This window comes from Oncorhynchus masou, chromosome 21 (assembly GCF_036934945.1).
Source record: "Oncorhynchus masou masou isolate Uvic2021 chromosome 21, UVic_Omas_1.1, whole genome shotgun sequence".
Classification (NCBI taxonomy): domain Eukaryota; kingdom Metazoa; phylum Chordata; class Actinopteri; order Salmoniformes; family Salmonidae; genus Oncorhynchus; species Oncorhynchus masou.
The window spans coordinates 29,935,955-29,957,871 of record NC_088232.1 but is presented as its reverse complement, the minus strand read 5'-3'; the positions used below and the strand labels follow the sequence as shown (position 1 = coordinate 29,957,871).

At 41.0% G+C, this 21,917-nt stretch overlaps 1 protein-coding gene across 2 annotated transcripts; it reads right to left on the bottom strand.

The window, feature by feature from the left end:
- Positions 1–1,929: 1,929 nt before the first annotated feature.
- On the bottom strand, positions 1,930–21,067 carry LOC135508087 (COMM domain-containing protein 8-like). Of its 2 annotated transcripts, none has more exons than XM_064928026.1 (5): positions 20,981–21,067; positions 16,368–16,538; positions 5,995–6,147; positions 5,526–5,681; positions 1,930–2,609 (listed from the first exon to the last, which is right to left on the bottom strand). In XM_064928026.1, the coding sequence occupies exons 1-5, from the start codon at positions 21,023–21,025 to the stop codon at positions 2,589–2,591; spliced, it is 546 nt and encodes a 181-aa protein (XP_064784098.1). In that variant the 5' UTR covers positions 21,026–21,067; the 3' UTR covers positions 1,930–2,588. The 2 variants fall into 2 exon arrangements, with proteins under 2 accessions (XP_064784098.1, XP_064784099.1); XM_064928027.1 differs by having other exon boundaries at positions 16,383–16,538.
- Positions 21,068–21,917: the final 850 nt, after the last annotated feature.

Below are 21,917 nucleotides of genomic sequence, written 5' to 3'. Positions count from 1 at the left end.
ATCATAAGCAACATTTGGCAGGGCGTTAGGACACTTGCATCTTCTCTTAAACAAGCTTTAGGGCATTATGCTTCTGGTTGTGTGTGTGTGTGTGTGTCTGCATCTGTATCTGTGTGTATTACAGAATGAGACAGGAGTTCCCCTAAAGGCACCAAAAAGTCCAACTTTGGGGACTTTCTATAAAAAAATATTGATAATTTGAAGAGACGTGCACCGACAGAAAGATGCATCAGTCTCTCCCGAGAAAGCATCAGAGTGAGTGAAACAGCGCCCCTCTGTCTCAGTATGTGTAGCCAATGTATCTGATGCCGTCTGGCCAAAAGGAGTATGCCATGTCTTTTTGGTCAGGCAGCATCAGATACATTCAGCCACTTGCGAATTGAAGGAAAATTATTAAAAATACAGAAATTATTTCATAGGTTTGTTTTATTGTTAACATTTAGGGGGAAGCATGGCTTCCATGAATACACACCACTGTGTAGGCCTAATGACAAGCGGCAAATGTAGTGTTTGTAACAGATGTCTCTTTCCATTCATCAAATGGCGGGTGCATAGGGCACTGTTTGGATGCTGGAATTAGTGGACGAACGTGCGCAGGTAGCCTACTTTTTAAGGGATTTCTTGACAATCAGATGAAAATGTCATGCCACATTAAAATGTAACACATTTTTACAGTCTTTACTTAGGCCCATAACATGTTGACCACACCGCCCGCCTTGTGTGCGTGAGTATTGCAAAATAAAATGTACACGTTATTCAATAATTTCATCCAAACTGTTCGAACGTCTGCGCTGCAAGTCCTGCCTCTCCCATCTCCTCATTCGTTTTTAAGAGCATATACCCACATGGGTGACCTTGAAGTTGGATTCCAACCACCATATAAAATACACAGAAGACTGAACGAGGAGAGATTACTAGAAACTAACTAGGTTTCCCCTTTTTATCATCTGTGGATTAATTGTTGGAGTACAGAACACACAATTTTGTGACTCAATTTGTCCAAATTCTACAAAGATCCAGCAACAAAAATAACCTTTCAGCTACAATAACAACCCAATATTTATATCCCAGGACAAATTACCTTGCAACAGCAAGCTAGCTAGTTAAATTCCCATGAATATTTCATGTGTTTTGACCTGTCCCCAAATAAATGTTTGATATTTCAACCTGCGTGTCCTGATCTGTCTGGTGGGGATAGACAAACTCAACATGCAGGCGCGGAGCCGGTTTGGTCATTATGTAAAACATTTTCGTACACCCAATAGAATGCCACGGTATCATTTGCACTCTGTGTGTATTTGTTCACGCAAGATGCACCTCTGTGGTCTCACTGCCTCTAAATATCTAGCCAATCTTGCAAGGCCAGGTTACTTCCATTAAAAAAAAAACTACAGTAACTGCAAATCCTGTATATGGCAAACTAGAACACGCACTGGATTCTCATGCAACGTGGTCTTTTTTATATCATCAAAACATGAATGCATTATAGCGTTGCCATATTGTGGTCCAGATGTGATGAATTTAGGAAAACAGGGAAAGTTAGGCCCTCAATGACTCACTACCCCCCACTGCTGTTTTCATGCATAACATCATAGGCATGCTGACTAGTACACAGGCATATGCAAAGGAAGATTTTGCACAGTGTGATCTGTATTAAATATTGAATAGACAGATGAAAAGGGCCTTTTCAACCTTCATGGAAGGGGTATTATTTGGTCTGATATATAACGTTAGTGCAACCCTCATGGAAGGGGTATTATTTGGTCTGATATATAACATTGCCTCTGGAGATGGATGACCTTGCCAATATTTTAACCTAGCCAATCAACAGAGATCAGGAAGGACAAGAAACAAAGAGATGAAGACATTTCAGAGTATGGAGACAGCCAAGAGCTCTAAAATGCATTCCATTGAAGAAAAGGTCAAATAAAGGTTAAACATTCATTTTTTATATACAGTAATGGAATGGATTACAACAACAAAAAAACAGCAAAACAACAAGTACAACAAAAAAGACTGCTGCAGTCATGGGAATAGATCTCAGGCTGCAGTACAATTCTCTAACCTTCTCCCCAAAATGTGCACTCATTCACTCCCCCTCATGGATTTAAAAGAAATTGAAGAAAAGGAATATGGTGCAACACCCACTATCCCATGCTTATACAAATTCAATGCTTTTCATTCACACAGACAGCATCGTTGCGTTTTGGTACACCAGAAGTACATTCATTTCCAATGGAACACTGCATGTGCCTTGCAGCATTGCGTTGCAGAGGCAGTCACAGTGCGTTCTGTGTGGTGCATTGGTTGGATTTATCAAACGTATGCATCAAATTATATGTGTAGAAGGATTGATAGAAATGGTAGCAGAAGGTGAATGTTGAACTTTTGTTGCACACATATCCAGATGTTGCTGTGTTTCATTTTGTGCAATGACGCTGTAGGTGTGATCGAGGCGTAAGGAATCAGTGCCGAGTGGGTTGAAGGCTAAGAGTTGTTCCCCTGCATCATAGCTCAGTGTCCCTCTATGATGTCCCCTTAATAAGAGCCATAAATAAAAGGGCACAGTGAAATGTCCATCGACGCCATCACTTCAGCTGTAGTACCACCTGTAAGGTCACAAACACACACACTGTCAGGATACACACACAGAGGTAAAGTGTGCACATAGAGATGGATAGAGAGCTCTTGTGCCACAAATCCTGCATTAGCATAGACAGCACCATTGAGGGCTTCCACCATTTTAAAGTCGTCAACTTGGTGGGATTTACTATGGGTTAAGAAAGGATTAGAGCCCGAATTATATGATTTTTGGGGTCCGATACCGATTCTGATTTTTTGAGGGGCAAAACTTACCAATATATCTGCCGATAACAGCAGGGAACTGAAAAAGTGTAATTTTCCCCACACTGTTTTCAAATTGCCACCCAGAAGAGCAATTGTCCAATAACTATGCTTCAAATGTTGATATCACACATTTTAACAATAATGACACATCATGAGAATGGCAGAAAGTGTTCAGATAAGCATGAGATTCCCTTTTTTCATCCTATTTATTGAATAGAGGCCATCAGTGGAGTTATCAGCCAATACTCATATAGCTTTAAAAGGCTAATATCGGTGAACCGATATATCGGTCGGGCTCTAGAAAGAACCCAGATCAGCAGGAGGCGGTCAGCCAATGAATTACATTCCTAGGCAAACAATCCATAACTGCAGGTTGCAGTATATCACCAACATTGGCTTTATACCTGTTCAGGCGATACACACTCCATCACGGTAGCTGTTATGACCAATTTTTGTTTATTTACAAACTGCCAATAAACTCAAAAGTAGAATAATAAGTTGACTACTTTAAACTGGAGATAGGCAGTACCTTTGAGGCCTATGCTGTCAAAGAAAAGATCAGTGTATATATAGGAGAAGGGCTCTCTAGGGCCGTGTCTAGACTTGACAGTTCACGCAGCTTTAGTATTCTGATCATAGAGTTCTGTTTATGGAATTCCGAATGAGTCATGCATCTATACTTACACTATTGTTCAAAGGTTTGGGGTCACTTAGAAATGTCCTTGTTTTTGAAAGAAAAGCAACTTTTTTTTGTCCATTAAAATAACATCAAATTGATCAGAAATAGTGTAGATATTGTTAATGTTGTAAATGACTATTGGAGCTGGAAATGGCATATTTTTTTACAGAATATTTACATAGGCGTACAGAGGCCCATTATCAGCAACCATCACTCCTGTGTTCCAATGGCACGTTGTGTACGCTAATCCAAGATTATCATTTTAAAAGGCTAATCGATCATTAGAAAACCCTTTTGCAATTATGTTAGCACAGCTGAAACCTGTTGTGCTGATTAAAGAAGCAATACAACTGGCCTTCTTTAGACTAGTTGAGTATCTGGAGCATTCTGGCTGAAAATGGCCAGAAACAAAGAACTTTCTTCTGAAACTATCAGTCTATTCCATGCGAGAAATTGCCAAGAAACTGAAGATCTCGTACAATGCTGTGTACCACTCCCTTCACATAACAGCGCAAACTGGCTCTAACCACAACTGAGCAAGAGGACAAGTACATTAGTGTGTCTAGTTTGAGAAACAGACACGCCATAAGTCCTCAACTGGCAGCATCATTAAATAGTACCCGCAAAACACCAGTCTCAATGTCAACAGTGAAGAGGCGACTCCTTGGCAATATCTCGTAGGGAATAGCCTTCATTTCTCAGAACAAGAATAGACTGTTGAGTTTCAGAAGAAAGTCCTTTGTTCCTGGACATTTTGAGCCTGTAATCGAACCCACAAATGCTGATGCTCCAGATACTCAACTAGTCTTAAGGAGGCCAGTTGTATTGCTTCTTTAAATCAGCACAATAGGTTTCAGCTGTGCTAACATAACTGAAAAGGGCTTTTCTAATGATCAATTAGCCTTTTAAAATGATAAACTTGGATTAGCTAACACAACGTGCCATTGGAACACAGGAGTGATGGTTGCTGATAATAGGCCTATGTAGATATTCCATAAAAAAATCTGTTGTTTCCAGCTACAGTAGTCATTTACAATATTAACAATGTCTACACTGTAATTCTGATCAATTTGTTGTTATTTTAATGTTCAAGAAATGTTGTTTTTCTTTCAAAAACAAGGACATTAGGTTACCCCAAACTTTTGAACGATAGTGTACATTTAAATGTGTCTATCGTGTCCACAGTGTGTCTAGATTCCCTATTCCTGTGCTATATTCAAATGCCAGTATGCCTTTTACAAACGGTGGAATAGGCAAAATATGATAACACAACAACTGATGGCTGTAGCTAACTATTGTAGCTAACTAGCCAGCTAACATCTGTAGCTAGCAATCAACACTAAACGAATTGCAACGGGTTAGCATGACTCGCTAAACAATTTTACATTTGCTTCTAAATATTAGCTAGCTGACTAGCATTTGAGGCCAGCAAACATGTTCCTCACACGCTAGGACCTTTTGTCCTCTAACGTTTTAATGAAAAGGTAACTCTCGGTCCCAAAACACAAGTTTTCTGGAGACTTGTGGGAGGAGTGTACATTCAGACTATGAACTGCAGTTGGGATACGAATATGTTTCTGTATAAAAGCACTCCTGTAATATACATACAAATGTATTCTACGACAGGGAATATGGAGAGACTGGGGGAAAAAACATTAAGTGAATGAAGGCACAATGGCTGGCAGAAATCACAGGCTCTTGCGCCTCTGACATCAGTAGGTGTAATGATATTAGACTATTGGTGGAACTGCCATGAAAACTGTTCTCAACCCATCCAAATCATACCCTCCACTGATGCTGGTCAAACTCAAATACACACACACACACACACACACACACACACGCATACATGCAAGCACTCACACACATGCTTTGCATAACTATGCACCACTGAAACATTGGACAAACACAAACGCATTCGATCGGCAATGACGCACACAAGTCAATACCCTAATAATTTGTGTATAAGTGCATGCACGTGTCCCCCCGAAGATTGTACCTTATTGGCAGCCTCCAATGAGCTGATGAGTGTTTGTAATTCCTCTCTGTTCATCTCGACAGACAAAGGCTTCAGGGCACCATTCTCCTTCACATCCAAATGGAGGTTGAGTAGAGGGGTATGGAGAAATGAGATCTTATCGCTGGACAATGCCAGCTGAACAGAGAAACAGAGAGCGAGAGAAAGGCTTAGGATTCAAATGTATAGAAATCATTGTGGTAGCAGTCGTAGATAGGTAGTGAACCATACAACTCAGTATTTCACCCCAAATCAATGACTGATAAAGCATAATTTCTCACATAATTTCTGCATACTAAGTAAAAACACTTTTTTCATTTGACCTGTATTTAACCAAGATATTCCTTTGAGATAAAAATATATATATTTTTTTTTTCATGGGAGTCCTGACCAATCAGTTTCCAAATCAAACTGAGATTGTTGTCTCCTCACTGTAGTGCAGGGAATTCACCTTTATCTGCCAGTCAAAATCCTGGAGGGTAGAGCTGGACACGTTATTGGTCCTCTCCACCAGCGCCTGACGGATCTCCTCTCGTCTGGCCCTCAGGACAGTCAGCACAGCCTCCCCATACCCACTGCCCACGTCTGCCAATGATGCCAGCACCTGCCCAAAGCAGAAGAGGTTGGCAGTTGCAGTAATCAATAAATCACTCATACTCGCATACTGTATATTCAATTTTATTGGCAAACTACACAGTTCAAATTCAAAATAACTTGTGTGGGATGGTACAGGTAACTGCCAAAATAAAGGAAACACTTCAGTAAATGAGGGATACAAAATATATAAATATATTGAAAGCAGGTGCTTCCACACAGGTATAGAGCAATTAATTAGAGCAAGAGTCATGCTTAGGGTCATATTTTAAAATACCAGTTGCCCATTATTTTCGGTACCATTGCTAGAATACATCTCAGTGAATTTGTAGAGCATAGAGGGTTTAAAGAATGTGTGTCACCAGACCTCTACCCAATTGAACACTTACGGGAGATTCTGGAGCCGCGCCTGAGACAGCATTTTCCACTACCCTCAACAAAACACCAAAGTGTAGAATTTCTCATTGAAGAATGGTGTCATATCCCTCCAATATATTTCCAGACACTAGTCAAATATATGCCAAGGAGCATTGAAGCTGTTCTGGCGGCTTAATAGCCCAACGCCCTATTTAGACGCTTTATGTTGGTGTTTCCTTTATTTTGGCAGTTACCTGCACATTGGCCTACATTAAATACACGATACACAAACTGTCAACACTGGACGTACAATATTTATTAATACAACATGACTTTTGTAAATATGTTCCGCAGCTCGTCGTTCCCATCTTGTGCCACAGCTCCTGGTGATTGTGCAATGAATATCAAATGGCTGGTCTTGTTTCAGTCTGCCTGTAATTCTATTTACACATAAAACATTTAGTTTCGCAACTGAAACAGATGAGTCTATGTCCCTGTAATATTTCATTAGTATTGTCAATAACTCGCTACTGAAATAACTTTGCTACTAAATTAACTCATATAGTCCCTAGAGAAAGTCTACACAACCTTTACACAGTTGTCAGATTTTGGTCCCTTAAATTAAAATCTAAAAAAATAGATTAAATTGGGATTTTACCCCACTGATTGACAGCCTAATTCAAACTTTCAAAGTGAAAGAAATATTATTTATTTTTTAATTGAAGATTTATTTATTTAGTAGGTCTTCACACCCCTGACTTGAGTTAATACTTGATGGAAGTACTTTTGGCAGAAATTACAGCTGAAAATTATTTTGAATAAAGGTCCCGCCAACTTTGCACAGCCCTTAGGGCAACATCTATCCATTATTCTTGTCAAAATTGATCAAGCTCATTCAATTTGGTTGTAGATCATTGATGGACAGCAATATTCCAGTATGGTCACTGATTTTCACACAGATTTAAGTCAGGGTTGAGACTAGACGACTCAGAATCACTGAACACCTCATGGAAGGCCACTCGTGTGTCTTTGGCTTTATCATTTGTTGCCCTCAAACATAAATCTATATCCTAGTGTGAGGTCTTCAGAATACTACGTTTTTCATATTTATTTTGGTCCTGACAAAACTCCACAATCCCTGCCGGTGACAATAATAACATAACATGATGATACCGCCACAATTCTTGAAAATATGGAAGGTTCACTCGGTGATGTGTCGTGTTGGATTTGCCCTAAACCGAAAGTTTTTGCAAAAAAGTTCATTTATTTGTTACGTTCTCAAAGTATTACTTAAATGACCATTTTGCAAACAGGAAGGATGATTTGGAATGGATTTTATTAGCACATGCTTTCTTCTTTCCACTGTCATACAGGTCAGTAATGGGAAATGGACGCAATGTTGCTAATCCATCCACAGTTCTCACAGCTCAGCAAATGAACTCAGTGTCTGTTTTAAAATCACCTTTGGCCTTATAGTGACATCTCTGAGCAGTTCTCATTCTCTCCCATAGCTCTGTTAGGAAGGACTGACAGATCCTCTCAGCACCCAGTTGATACAGTGCCTTGCGAAAGTATTCGGCCCCCTGCGAACTTTTGCCACATTTCAGGCTTCAAACATAAAGATATAAAACTGTATTTTTTTGTGAAGAATCAACAACAAGTGGGACACAATCATGAAGTTGAACGACATTTATTGGATATTTCAAACTTTTTTTACAAATCAAAAACTGAAAAATTGGACGTGCAAAATTATTCAGCCCCCTTAAGTTAATACTTTCGCTTGGGGTATGTCTCTATTAGTTTTGCACATCGAGAGACTGAAGTTTTTTCCCATTCCTCCTTGCAAAACAGCTCGAGCTCAGTGAGGTTGGATGGAGAGCATTTTTGAACAGCAGTTTTCAGTTCTTTCCACAGATTCTCGATTGGATTCAGGTCTGGACTTTGACTTGGCCATTCTAACACCTGGATATGTTTATTTTTGAACCATTGCATTGTAGATTTTGCTTTATGTTTTGGATCATTGTCTTGTTGGAAGACAAATCTCCGTCCCAGTCTCAGGTCTTTTGCAGACTCCATCAGGTTTTCTTCCAGAATGGTCCTGTATTTGGCTCCATCCATCTTCCCATCAATTTTAACCATCTTCCCTGTCCCTGCTGAAGAAAAGCAGGCCCAAACCATGATGCTGCCACCACCATGTTTGACAGTGGGGATGGTGTGTTCAGAGTGATGAGCTGTGTTGCTTTTACGCCAAACATAACGTTTTGCATTGTGGCCACAAAGTTCAATTTTGGTTTCATCTGACCAGAGCACCTTCTTCCACATGTTTGGTGTGTCTCCCAGGTGGCTTGTGGCAAACTTTAAACGACACTTTTTATGGATATCTTTAAGAAATGGCTTTCTTCTTGCCACTCTTCCATAAAGGCCAGATTTGTGCAATATACGACTGATTGTTGTCCTATGGACAGAGTCTCCCACCTCAGCTGTAGATCTCTGCAGTTCATCCAGAGTGATCATGGGCCTCTTGGCTGCATCTCTGATCAGTCTTCTCCTTGTATGAGCTGAAAGTTTAGAGGGACGGCCAGGTCTTGGTAGATTTGCAGTGGTCTGATACTCCTTCCATTTCAATATTATCGCTTGCACAGTGCTTCTTGGGATGTTTAAAGCTTGGGAAATCTTTTTGTATCCAAATCCGGCTTTAAACTGCTTCACAACAGTATCTCGGACCTGCCTGGTGTGTTCCTTGTTCTTCATGATGCTCTCTGCGCTTTTAACGGACCTCTGAGACTATCACAGTGCAGGTGCATTTATACGGAGACTTGATTACACACAGGTGGATTGTATTTATCATCATTAGTCATTTAGGTCAACATTGGATCATTCAGAGATCCTCACTGAACTTCTGGAGAGAGTTTGCTGCACTGAAAGTAAAGGGGCTGAATAATTTAGCACGCCCAATTTTTCAGTTTTTGATTTGTTAAAAAAAGTTTGAAATATCCAATAAATGTCGTTCCACTTCATGATTGTGTCCCACTTGTTGTTGATTCTTCACAAAAAAATACAGTTTTATATCTTTATGTTTGAAGCCTGAAATGTGGCAAAAGGTCGCAAAGTTCAAGGGGGCCGAATACTTTCGCAAGGCACTGTATGTAACACCATCAACAGCTTAATTGCCATACTTGTCCATATTCAAATGGTTATTATGGCATTTTGGAATTGTTTCATCACCTTCACCTGATCTGTAACTATATACACATTTTTAAAGCACTTGGTGGCTTGGAGGTTAAATCTGTTTGAAAATTACTCAGAAAGAGGAACTTATTCAAAAATGATCCCATCTATTTTTCCCACTATTACTTTTGCACAAACGAAACTACACTGGACAAAAATATAAATGCAACACAAAGTGTTGGTCCATCCACCTGACAGGTGTGGCTAATCAAAACGCTGATTAAACCGCATGATCATTACACAGGTGCACCTTGTGCTGGAAACAATAAAAGGCCACACTAAAATGTGAAGTTGTCACAAAACACAAAGCCACAGATGTCTCAAGTTTTGAGGGAGCGTGCAATTGACATGCTGACAGCAGGAATATCCACCAAAGCCGTTGCCAGATAATTGAATGTTAATTTCGATACCATATGCTTTCTCCAATGTTATTTTAGAGAATTTGGTAGTACATCCAACCGGCCTTACAACCGCAGACCAGGTGTAACCACGCCAGCCCAGGACCTCCATATCCGGCTTCTTCACCTGAAGGATCGTCTGAGACCAGCTTCCCGGACAGCTGATGAAACTGTGGGTTTGCATAACTGAAGAATTTCTACATAAACTGTCAGAAACCATCTCGGGGAAGCTCATCTGAGTGCTCGCCATCCTCACCCGGGTCTTGACCTGACAGCAGTTTGGCGGCATAACCGACTTCAGTGGGCAAATGCTCACCTTCTCCAGCATGCCAGTGGCCACCGAAGTGTGCTCTTCGTGGACGAATTCCGGTTTCCAATGTACCTGTATGGCGTTGTGTGGGCGAGCGGTTTACTGATGTCAACGTTGTGAACAGAGTGCCCCATGGTGGAGGTGGGATTATGGTATGGGAAGGCATAAGCTACGTACAACGAACACAATTGCATTTTATCGATGGTAATTTGAATGCACAGAGATAATGTGAGGCCCATTGTCGTGCCTTTCATCCGCCGACATCACCACATGTTTCAGCATGATAAAGCACGGTCCCATGTCGCAAAGATGTGTACACAATTCCTGGATACTGAAAATGTCCCAGTTCTTCTATGGCCTGCACACTCACCAGACATGTCACCCATTAAGCATGTTTGGGATACTCTGGATGAACGTGTAAAACAGTGTGTTCCAGTTCCCGTCAATATCCAGAAACTTCGCACAGCCATTGAAGAGGTGTGGGACACCATTTCACAGGCCACAATCAGCAGCCTGATCAACTCTATGAGAAGGAGATGTGACACGCTGCATGAGGAAAATGGTGGTCACACCAGACACTGACTGATTCTGATTCACAGCCCTACTTTTTTTTTAAAGGTATCTGTGACCAAAAAATGCATACCTGTATTCCCAGTCATGTGAAATCCATAGATTAGGACCTAATGAACACATTTCAATTGACTGATTTCCTTATATGAACTGTAACTAAGGTTGCAAAGGGTCGGAAACGTTCTGGTAAATTTCCAGAATTCCCCCGGAAATTTTCCATGAGAAGTTAAGCCCGGGAATTTGGGGAATTTTGTTTAAATTCATCAAAAAAGTTAGCTTATAACAGTGAACCTTTTTTGTGGGATACACATAACGCAATTCTAGGTCTTTTCACATATTTTGGTTAAACTATCCCCAATGCAATGGAATTACAACCCTCTGCATGCACAGTGCATTCTTCCATCACATGTGCAGTGCACTCTTCCATCACCTACAGCTGATTCTCAAGATCTTGCACACGAATGAGATGCTATTGAGCCCACACTACTACACTGTCTGAGCCAAGGACTACATGCTTTCTGGTAAGTTTTGATTACAATACTGGGTTGGGTGAATATATTTTATAAGTGTGTTTAAATCTAACTTATTTCTAACTTGTTAACAATTTATGCTAGTTAGTTCTTGCTACCATGTGGGTTTTAGCGTGCTAGATAGAGCCTGCTAACTGAGGAGTGTTAATTCACCTACTTCCATACATGTTTAATTTTAAAACATTTATCTTACAAAGGAGTTATTTAATCTATCTGTACATGGAATTGTATTCATTAATTGTTTTACTCATTTTTTTCTAATCTTTACAGGAAAATGCCACGGGCACTGTCTGATGTGTTGAGACATTTCACTGCAACTAATGTAGAAGGAAAAGCTGTGTACATTTGCAAATACTATGCCAAATCATATGTGAAGAAAACAACAAAGATACAGAATCATCTGGCCAAGTGCATTAAGTTCCCTCAGCACTCACAACAGTCAACCTCTGACAAAAGTCCCTCTACTTCTATTCGAGGTGAAAATTATTAATCAGACACCTTATTGATAGCAAAAGCTCATGGTCCTGGAATCAGAAGTGTTTTTGACTCAATGGAGGAACGTAGTCAGAGAAATGCTGATGCTTGAGCTGTGTATGCAACTGGTTCAACTCTGATGCTCACAGGCAATGTGTATTGGAAGAGATTTCTGATTGTTCTTCGCCCAGCATACACCCCTCCAACCAGACATGCTTTATCTACTAATTTGCTGGATGCAGAGTTCAACAGAGTTCAAGTGAAGGTCAAGCAAATCATAGAGAAAGCAGACTGTATTGCAATCATCTCTGATGGGTGGTCAAATGTTAGTGGGCAAGGAATAATTAACTACATCATCTCCACCCCTCAACCAGTATTCTACAAGAGCACAGTCACAAGGGACAACAGACACACCGGTCTCTACATTGCAAATGAGCTGAAGGCAATCAATGACCTTGGGCCACAGAACGTATTTGCACTGGTGACAGACAATGCTGTGAACATGAGGGCTGCTTGGTCTAAAGTGGAGTCCTACCCTCACATCACACCCATTGGCTGTGCTGCTCATGCATTGAATCTGCTCCTCAAGGACATCATAGCACTGAAAACAATGGATACACTCTACAAGAGAGCTAAGGAAATGGTTAGATATGTGAAGGGTCATCAAGTTATAACAGCAATCTACCTCACCAAGCAAAGTAAGAAGAATAAGAGCACCACATTGAAGCTGCCCAGCAACACATGTTGGGGGGGGGTTGTCATCATGTTTGACAGTCTCCTGGAGGGGAAGGAGTCTCTCCAAGAAATGGCCAAATCACAGTCTGCTGATATGGACAGCCCCATCAAGAGGATCCTCCTGGATTATTTATTTTGGGAGAGTGGTAAGCAGCCTGAAACTCCTGAAACCTATAACAGAAGCCATTTCACAGATTGAGGGAGACAATGCCATACTGTCTGATGTTCAGACTCTGCTTGAGAAGAAATCTGTACTGGCCTGCCCACTTCACTGTTGCTCCAAGCAGAGGAAACTGCAGTTCTGAAATACATCAAAAAGCACGAAGACTTCTGCCTGAAGTCCATTCACGCCACAGCATACGTTGTGAACCCCAAGTATGCTAGCAAGAGCATCCTGTCTGGTGCAGAGATCAACAAAGCCTATGGTGGCATCACTATCGTGTCTTACCACCTTGGCCTGGATGAGGGCAAGGTTCTTGGCAGTCTGGCAAAGTACACTTCCAAGCAAGGGCTTTGGGATTGAGATGAAATATGGTATATTGTGCCAACATATATGTCGTGCCAACATATATCATCAGCCACCTGGTGGAAGGGACTTTGTGGCTCTGAGGCTCTTTCCCCTGTTGCCTCCATCATCCTTGTTTGGGAACACACACACCAAAGCACGCAACAGGCTGACCAATACAAGGGTTGAAAGATTGGTGGCCATCCGGGCAAATTAGATTTTTTTTGAGCCTGACAACGAGCCATCCTCAACAAGGTTGGAAAGTGACAGTGAAGATGAGGCCTCAGAGTCTGATGTTCAAGAGCTGGACATTGAGGAGGTCCAGGGAGAAAACATGCAAACCTGAGAAGACGACAACCAAAGCTTTAGTTTATAGACTATCATTTTACAGATGTATGTTGAAAATGTTTTTGGGAGATACGATGGATCATTGGGGATCATTCAATATTCCCTTTCTTTGGTTATTCAGCAAAATCACCCCATGTGAAGAGTCAACTCAATTTAATTCAAGTTTGTTTCGTAACTACACTGCTCAAAAAAATAAAGGGAACACTAAAATAACACATCCTAGATCTGAATGAATGAAATATTCTTATTAAATACTTCAAAATCACACAAAAATTATCAATGGAAATCAAATTTATCAACCCATGGAGGTCTGGATTTGGAGTCACACTCAAAATTAAAGTGGAAAACCACACTACAGGCTGATCCAACTTTGATGTAATGTCCTTAAAACAAGTCAAAATGAGACTCAGTAGTGTGTGTGGCCTCCACGTCCCTGTATGACCTCCCTACAACGCCTGGGCATGCTCCCGATGAGGTGGCGGGTGGTCTCCTGGGTGATCTCCTCCCAGACCTGGACTAAAGCATCCGCCAACGTGGCGTTGGTGGATGGAGCGAGACATGATGTCCTAGATGTGGTCAATTGGATTCAGGTCTGGGGAATGGGCGGGCCAGTCCATAGCATCAATGCCTTCCTCTTGCAGGAACTGCTGACACACTCCAGCCACATGAGGTCGAGCATTGTCTTGCATTAGGAGGAACCCAGGGCCAACATATGGTCTCACAAGGGGTCTGATAATCTCATCTCGGTACCTAATGGCAGTCAGGCTACCTCTGGCGAGCACATGGAGGGCTGTATGGCCCCCAAAAGAAATGCCACCCCACACCATGACTGACCCATGCTGGAGGATGTTGCAGGCAGCAGAACGTTCTCCACGGCGTCTCCAGACTCTGTCACGTCTGTCACATGTGCTCAGTGTGAACTTGCTTTCATCTATGAAGAGCACAGGGCACCAGTAGCGAATTTGTCAATCTTGGTGTTTACTGGCAAATGCCAAACGTCCTGCACGGTGTTGGGCTGTAAGCACAAACACCACCTGTGGACGTCGGGCCCTCATACCACCCTCATGGAGTCTGTTTCTGACCGTTTGAGCAGACACATGCACATTTGTGGCCTGCTGGAGGTCATTTTGCAGGGCTCTGGCAGTGCTCCTCCTGCTCCTCCTTGCACAAAGGCAGAGGTAGCGGTCCTGCTGCTGGGTTGTTGCCCTCCTACAGCCTCCTCCACGTCTCCTGATGTACTGGCCTGTCTCCTGGTAGCGCCTCCATGCTCTAGACACTACGCTGACAGACACAGCAAACCTTCTTGCCACAGCTCGCATTGATGTGCCATCCTGGATGAGCTGCACTACCTGAGCCACTTGTGTGGGTTGTAGACTCCGTCTCATGCTACCACTCGAGTGAAAGCACCGCCAGCATTCAAAAGTGACCAAAACATCAGCCAGGAAGCATAGGAACTGAGAAGTGGTCTGCGGTCACCACCTGCAGAACCACTCCTTTATTGGGGGTGTCTTGCTAATTGCCTATAATTTCCACCTGTTGTCTATTCCATTTGCACAGCATGTGAAATTTATTGTCACTCAGTGTTGCTTCCTAAGTGGATAGTTTGATTTCACAGAAGTGTGATTGACTTGGAGTTACATTGTGTTGTTTAAGTGTTCCCTTTATTTTTTTGAGCAGTGTATATAGTTTTTAAAATTTCTATTGGAAGGATTTAATCATTTGTAATTGTGTCTACTTATGATAAAGGTAAAATGTGTATGTTTCTGTATGGTAAATAGATCCAATACAAAAAACATTACATTCAAATGATATAAATATTAATTTGCATACATTCCCATTAATTCCCACAGAAAGTTTCCACCTATGAATATTCCCCAAAATGTGCAACCCTAACTGTAACTCAGTAAAATCATTGACATTTTGTTATTTTGTTCAGTGTAATTGCGTGATTTTTTTCATAAAATACTTGTTTTTTAAACTTATTTATATGTGCCACAAAGGGGTGTGTAGACCTTTACAATCAAGAGATCTTGTTTTTCTCTCCTTAAATATTAAAAATGTTTAAAAAAATGTAAAAAATAATAATAAACTGGCACTGTATGTAACGTTTATCAATTAAAAATGTAGGCCTGGGTGTTAGCATTAAATGTTACTAAGCCGTGCCAAAGATACATTCTAGGGGAACACAGTAGTCTCTGATGCCTGGTTGAACTTTCAATGGCCCATCCTGTCAAGAGTCAGAAAACAGATTGCTGGGATATCCCAGCAGAGTCTGAAACCTGCCTTCCACCGGAGTGGCAAACACACTGAAACCTGAGACCAACATAGTGTATACACCTGACACCCCAAATCCACTGTCTACTCTGCAGGCATAACAAAAACACAACATACCACACACTACAGCCCTCACAGAGGGGGTGACCATTGTTCAATCAAAATGTACACCCCCTGAGCATCCCTCGGGAATGGATTGAGAAACATTGACCAAAACAAATACTCTTCACACTCCTTACAAATCCAATACACTGCCGGTATACAAAATACATTGCAGCCGTCAAGAGGCGCTACACAAACCTAATACACACTAAAGAGCCCAACACAATATAACTGTCAAAACATTTACATTCAAAAGAACCCTCACAAACCAGTGAGCCACTGCATTGCACATCTTAGAAACCCAACTCCCCTCACATCTAAGTCAAGGGCCAGTCATGCATGGAACATGACACAAAGTCAAACATTCATGAAAAACTCAAAAGACTGCTCCAAACTCACTGACGATGGTCTCACCTCTTCGTCTGGGGTCTTCTTACCCACGGCGAGCCGGAACAGAGAGGAGAGGGAGTCGAGGAGCTCCATCCATTCTACAAGGGTCCACATATTACCGTAGTCTGCCATCCGAGGGGGCTCCCGCCCACACACACCGTCTACCACCCAGTGTAATAGCTGGAGGAGAGAAAGTGTGTATCATCATCATCGTCGTGAAAAAATGTATTGCGGCCCTTTTGTAGCCTATGCTGGGATTTATTCCATCTACCCAAAACAAGTCAGTAAACAATGCCATGCCCATGTTTGTGTGGCGGTCATAGTGTTTTTGAGTAAGCGCCTTATCTGTATGCTTTGTATTTACAATCAAGCATCATGCTCCCTCTGCTGTTCAATTGTTGGTTCAGCATGTGCTTATAACAATGAAACACTTTGCCAAATCGACCCCTCTTGCGTGCCAGCTAATGAAAAATTTATTTTATTAATGACATTTTCCTCCTACAATGGCCTGTTGCTATGTAGCTACACATTGTAAAGGTGATATGTGAATGGTTCCTTACAGCCGTTATACCTTAGCTACTGTAAAGTGTAGCATGAAAGGTTTCAATTAACCTGTTATTGGTGATACTTTTTTTCCTGAATTGAGAACTTACAAAATATCAAATAATTGTCTGTGCCTCGTTGCATGTGGTTCTACAAAAATCAGAGAACACATTCAGAAAAATCCATGTTCTGTGCCATACGAAGAGGTTCCTCGCCATGTTAGCTACCACACATCTAGTATTCACCTCCTTCAGATGATCACTCAAGCCATGAACTTTCTAATGACCAGTGGTGGAAAAAGTACACAATTGTCATACTTGAGTAAAAGTAAAGACACAAAAAAATGACAAGTCAAAGTGAAAGTCAACCAGTAAAATAATACTCTAGTAAAAGTCTAAAAGTATGTGGGTTTTAAATATACTTAAGTATCAAAAACAAAAGAACAAATAATGCCATATTCCTTCTATTAAGCCAAACAAACAGCACAATTTTCTTGGGGCACACTCCAACACTCTTCTTTACAAAATAAGCATTTGTGTTAATTGAGTCTGCCAGATCAGAGGCAGTAGGGATTACCAGGGATGTTCTCTTGATGAGTGAGTGAATTGGACCATTTTCCTTTCATGCTGAGCATTCTAAATGTGAGAAGTACTTTTGGATGTAAGGAAAAATGTATGGAGTAAAACATATATGATTTTCTTTAGGAATGTAGTAGAGTAAAAGTAAAAGTTGTAAAAAATACAAATAGTAAAGTAGGCCTACAGATCACCCCCCAAAACTACTTAAGTACTTAAAGAATTGTTGTTTAAGTATTTTACACCACTGCTAATGACTGTCCATCTCATGTTGTTTTTCTAAATTAGATGTATTTGTGTGTGCTTTGAGGTTCTTTGAAAAGCACTAAGTAGAACACATTCTTATTATTTCCCAGCATCTATGCTACGCAGCCCTGTGTAGAAGTAGATGACAGCATGTCACACAGTGCGACCAAAACAAAGAGCTACACCAGTGAAGGCTCCTCAGCGGAGGAAGGGGAGGACTATCCTCAGTGAATGGCAAAAATAAAATAGTGAAACATTAAAAAAGCTATTATTTTTAGATAAAATTACACTAAATACAGTGGGGCAAAAAAGTATTTAGTCACCCACCAATTGTGAAAGTTCTCCCACTTATAGAAAGATGAGAGAGGCCTGTAATTTTCATCATAGGTACACTTCAACTATGACAGACAAAATGAGAAGAAAAAAATCCAGAAAATCACATTGTAGGATTTTTCATGAATTTATTTGCAAATTATGGTGGAAAATAAGTATTTGGTCACCTAAAAACAAGCAAGATTTCTGGCTCTCGCAGACCTGTAACTTCTTTTTTAAGAGGCTCCTCTGTCCTCCACTCGTTACCTGTATTAATGGCACCTGTTTGAACTTGTTATCAGTATAAAAGACACCTGTCCACAACCTCAAACAGTCACACTCCAAACTCCACTATGGCCAAGACCAAAGAGCTGTCAAAGGACACCAGAAACAGAATTGTAGACCTGCACCAGGCTGGGAAGACTGAATCTGCAATAGGTAAGCAGCTTGGTTTGAAGAAATCAACTGTGGGAGCAATTATTAGGAAATGGAAGACATACAAGACCACTGATAATCTCCCTCGATCTGGGGCTCCACGCAAGATCTCACACCGTGGTGTTAAAATGATCACAAGAACGGTGAGCAAAAATCCCAGAACCACACGGAGGGACCTAGTGAATGACCTGCAGAGAGCTGGGACCAAAGTAACAAAGCCTACCATCAGTAACACACTACGCCGCCAGGGACTCAAATCCTGCAGTGCCAGACGTGTCCCCCTGCTTAAGCCAGTACATGTCCAGGCCCGTCTGAAGTTTGCTAGAGAGCATTTGGATGATCCAGAAGAAGATTGGGAGAATGTCATATGGTCAGATGAAACCAAAATATAACTTTTTGGTAAAAACTCAACTCGTTGTGTTTGGAGGACAAAGAATGCTGAGTTGCATCCAAAGAACACCATACCTACTGTGAAAAATGGGGGTGGAAAAATCATGCTTTGGGGCTGTTTTTCTGCAAAGGGACCAGGAATGACTGATCCGTGTAAAGGAAAGAATGAATGGGGCCATGTATCGTGAGATTTTGAGCGAAAACCTCCTTCCATCAGCAAGGGCATTGAAGATGAAACGTGGCTGGGTCTTTCAGCATGACAATGATCCCAAACACACCGCCCGGGCAACGAAGTAGTGGCTTCGTAAGAAGCATATCAAAGTCCTGGAGTGGCCTAGCCAGTCTCCAGATCTCAACCCCATAGAAAATCTTTGGAGGGAGTTGAAAGTCCGTGTTGCCCAGCAACAGCTCCAAAACATCACTGCTCTAGAGATCTGCATGGAGGAACGGGCCAAAATACCAGCAACAGTGTGTGAAAACCTTGAAGTAAATAATTGATTAAAACACACTGTTTTGCAATGAAGATCTACAGTAGCCTCAACAGCACTCTGTAGGGTAGCGCTATGGTGTAGCCGGAGGACAGCTAAATTCTGTCCTCCTCTGGGTACATTGACATCGATAAAAAAAAACTCTAGTAGGCTCGTGGTTCTCATTCCCTTCCATAGACTTAAACAGTAATTATGACAACTTCCAGAGGATGTCCTCCAACCTATCAGTTCTTGCAGCATGAACTGAAAAGTTCCCCACCCAAGCAAAGGATCGGAGAATCAAGGTAGTACTGAAAGCATAAGCTACAGCTAGCTAGCATTGTAGTGCATAAAATGTGATAAGAGGTTGAATCGGCGAGAGAAAGACAATAGTTGAACAAATTCATTTCTTTAAAAAATGAAGCAAGAGAGAGATAGCTATATTTATTTATTTTTCTTCACTTGCTTAGCTATGGAATGTAGCAAGTTAGTTTAGCTTACTCAGAGAAAGATGCTATGTTAGCTAGCTGGCTATCCAACACTAGAACTTGGTTTTATTAATGTATTGCCCCTGGGGCCAGCCAGGGTAACTGCTAAACTGCTTGCTGACTATATCTGCAGGCCAGTGTGTGCAAGGCGGTATTGAATGTGTCAATGTCTGTCACCTTAATTAATCAAATTTCTTTCGACCTGTACACATACGTTAAAAACGTTCATTCATAGGCTAGGTTGTAGCAACCTCATGATGGGTATAGGGAAAATTGTATTATCATGTAGTATGTAGCCTACATCTAAAAAACGTTACATTGAACTGAGTGAATGTAATATGAATGACAGTCATCCAATATGCTGTAATAGAAATAAGGCAATACTCATTAAAAAAATATATGAACGGCATCGACCGCCACTGATCTACACATATGCAAGTGGCACTTCTCACTCGATACAAAACATGTCTTCAATACCCTAATGAACATGGGTTTTTTGCAGAACCCGCTGCAACTGGACAATGTTGGCATGTATGATACTGTCTTCGTTATTGATATGGGAAAAGTGTATCCTAAAGAAGAGCCACTTTAGTGTCTAAATTGTAACAGCTGTACTTCGGAAGCATTCACATATCGCTCCTCTATTCGGTTCGCTGCAGCTAGCTGCAACAAACTGTACAGTTTTATCTCAATCTCTTCATTCAAAGACTCAATCATGGACACTCTTACTGACAGTTGTGGCTGCTTTGTGTGATGTATTGTTGTCTCTACCTTGTTGACCGTTGTCTGTGCCCAATGTTTGTACTTTGTTTTGTGATGCTACCATGCTGTGTTGCTGCCTTGCTATGTTGTCGCCTTAGGTCTCTCTTTATGTAGTGTTGTGTCCTATATTTATATTGCATTTATAAAAATAAATCCCAGGCCCCCGTCCCCGCAGGATGCCTTTTGGTAGTCCGTCATTGTAAATAAGAATTTGTTCTTAACTGACTTGCCTAGTTATATAAAATAAAAATATCACCGTTGCTATGTAAAAAGTGAATGCATGCAAGGGTTCTCCTGATGTTGCATTGACTAGCTCCAGGGCTGTGCTGACAAAATACAGCACATTTATGAATCAAACATTCAAGGAAATTACAGTAAAGATTGCACTTTTCAATTATTCTTACTTTTTGACATTCTTCAGAAGGTAATTTGCCAAGTAAATGTACCATGTTTTGCTGTCAAGTTCCGCCTTCCGTGTTTAACGTCACGAATCAGCTGATAGTGGTCACGTATGGGGCGTATTATACATTGGACTCTTGCAATGAGGTTTATACCGGTAAAGGTATTTTGGAGCAATCAGCCTATGGAAAACATTTTATTTAAAAAAGTGCGTTGAGCTCGTATTGAAACAGTCTCCTAAAAATATTTTTTTAGTGCGGCAAAATTCTATAATATTATTCCACGCGCCACAGTGCATTAAAACGTTCTGTAAAGCATCAGCTGACACAAATTTCACTTTCTTTGCATTATGTGTTTATGAAATCGGGTTCTTTCTTGGAGGATTATTAAAGTGAAAAGAGAAGTGCTATGGTGAAACTAGATGACATGTCCAGCAGTAATGCACAGGACAGCGTTGTTTGCACAACACTGGGATTTTGAATATAACCCTCTGGTCCAGGAACAATGTAATCTTCAAAATAAAATGAACTAATGTAAATTAAAGTGATTCACACACAGTAATGTCTATTTACTGTAACATCGTTTGGCAGGCCTGAAAAAAATGTAATGTAACTGAATGAAAGACCCATCTCTGGTGGGCAGTGGTGTTCCAGCTCTTTACACCCAGGAACAACACTAATTGTCTTGTGACATCACATCCTCCTCAAAAGTTGTTTTTTAGGGGGCGTTTTAGCTAACCCTAAACATTTTCATAAACCTAACCTAATTCTCCTAACCTGCTATGTTAATGCTCCTAACCTGCTGCGTAAATTCTCCTAACCTGCTACAAAAAGTTAAATCTGACATTAATTCGACAAAAGCTGGATTCCTTCTTGCCATGACTTCTTAACCCCTACCCTTACCCTAACATTAACCATTTCACATTATCAGTGGGGTAATCGT

What these genes read in the sequence shown, in the direction of transcription:
- LOC135508087 (XM_064928026.1), bottom strand. Translation starts at nt 21,025, where the DNA reads ATGGTACATTTACTTGGCAAATTACCTTCTGAAGAATGTCAAAAA. An exon ending in AAGAGGTGAGACCATCGTCA is followed by an intron (nt 6,148 to 16,367) that starts GTGAGTTTGGAG and finishes TGCTTTGGGCAG; the next exon opens with GTGCTGGCATCATTGGCAGA. An exon ending in CATTGGAGGCTGCCAATAAG is followed by an intron (nt 2,610 to 5,525) that starts GTACAATCTTCG and finishes GTGACCTTACAG; the next exon opens with GTGGTACTACAGCTGAAGTG.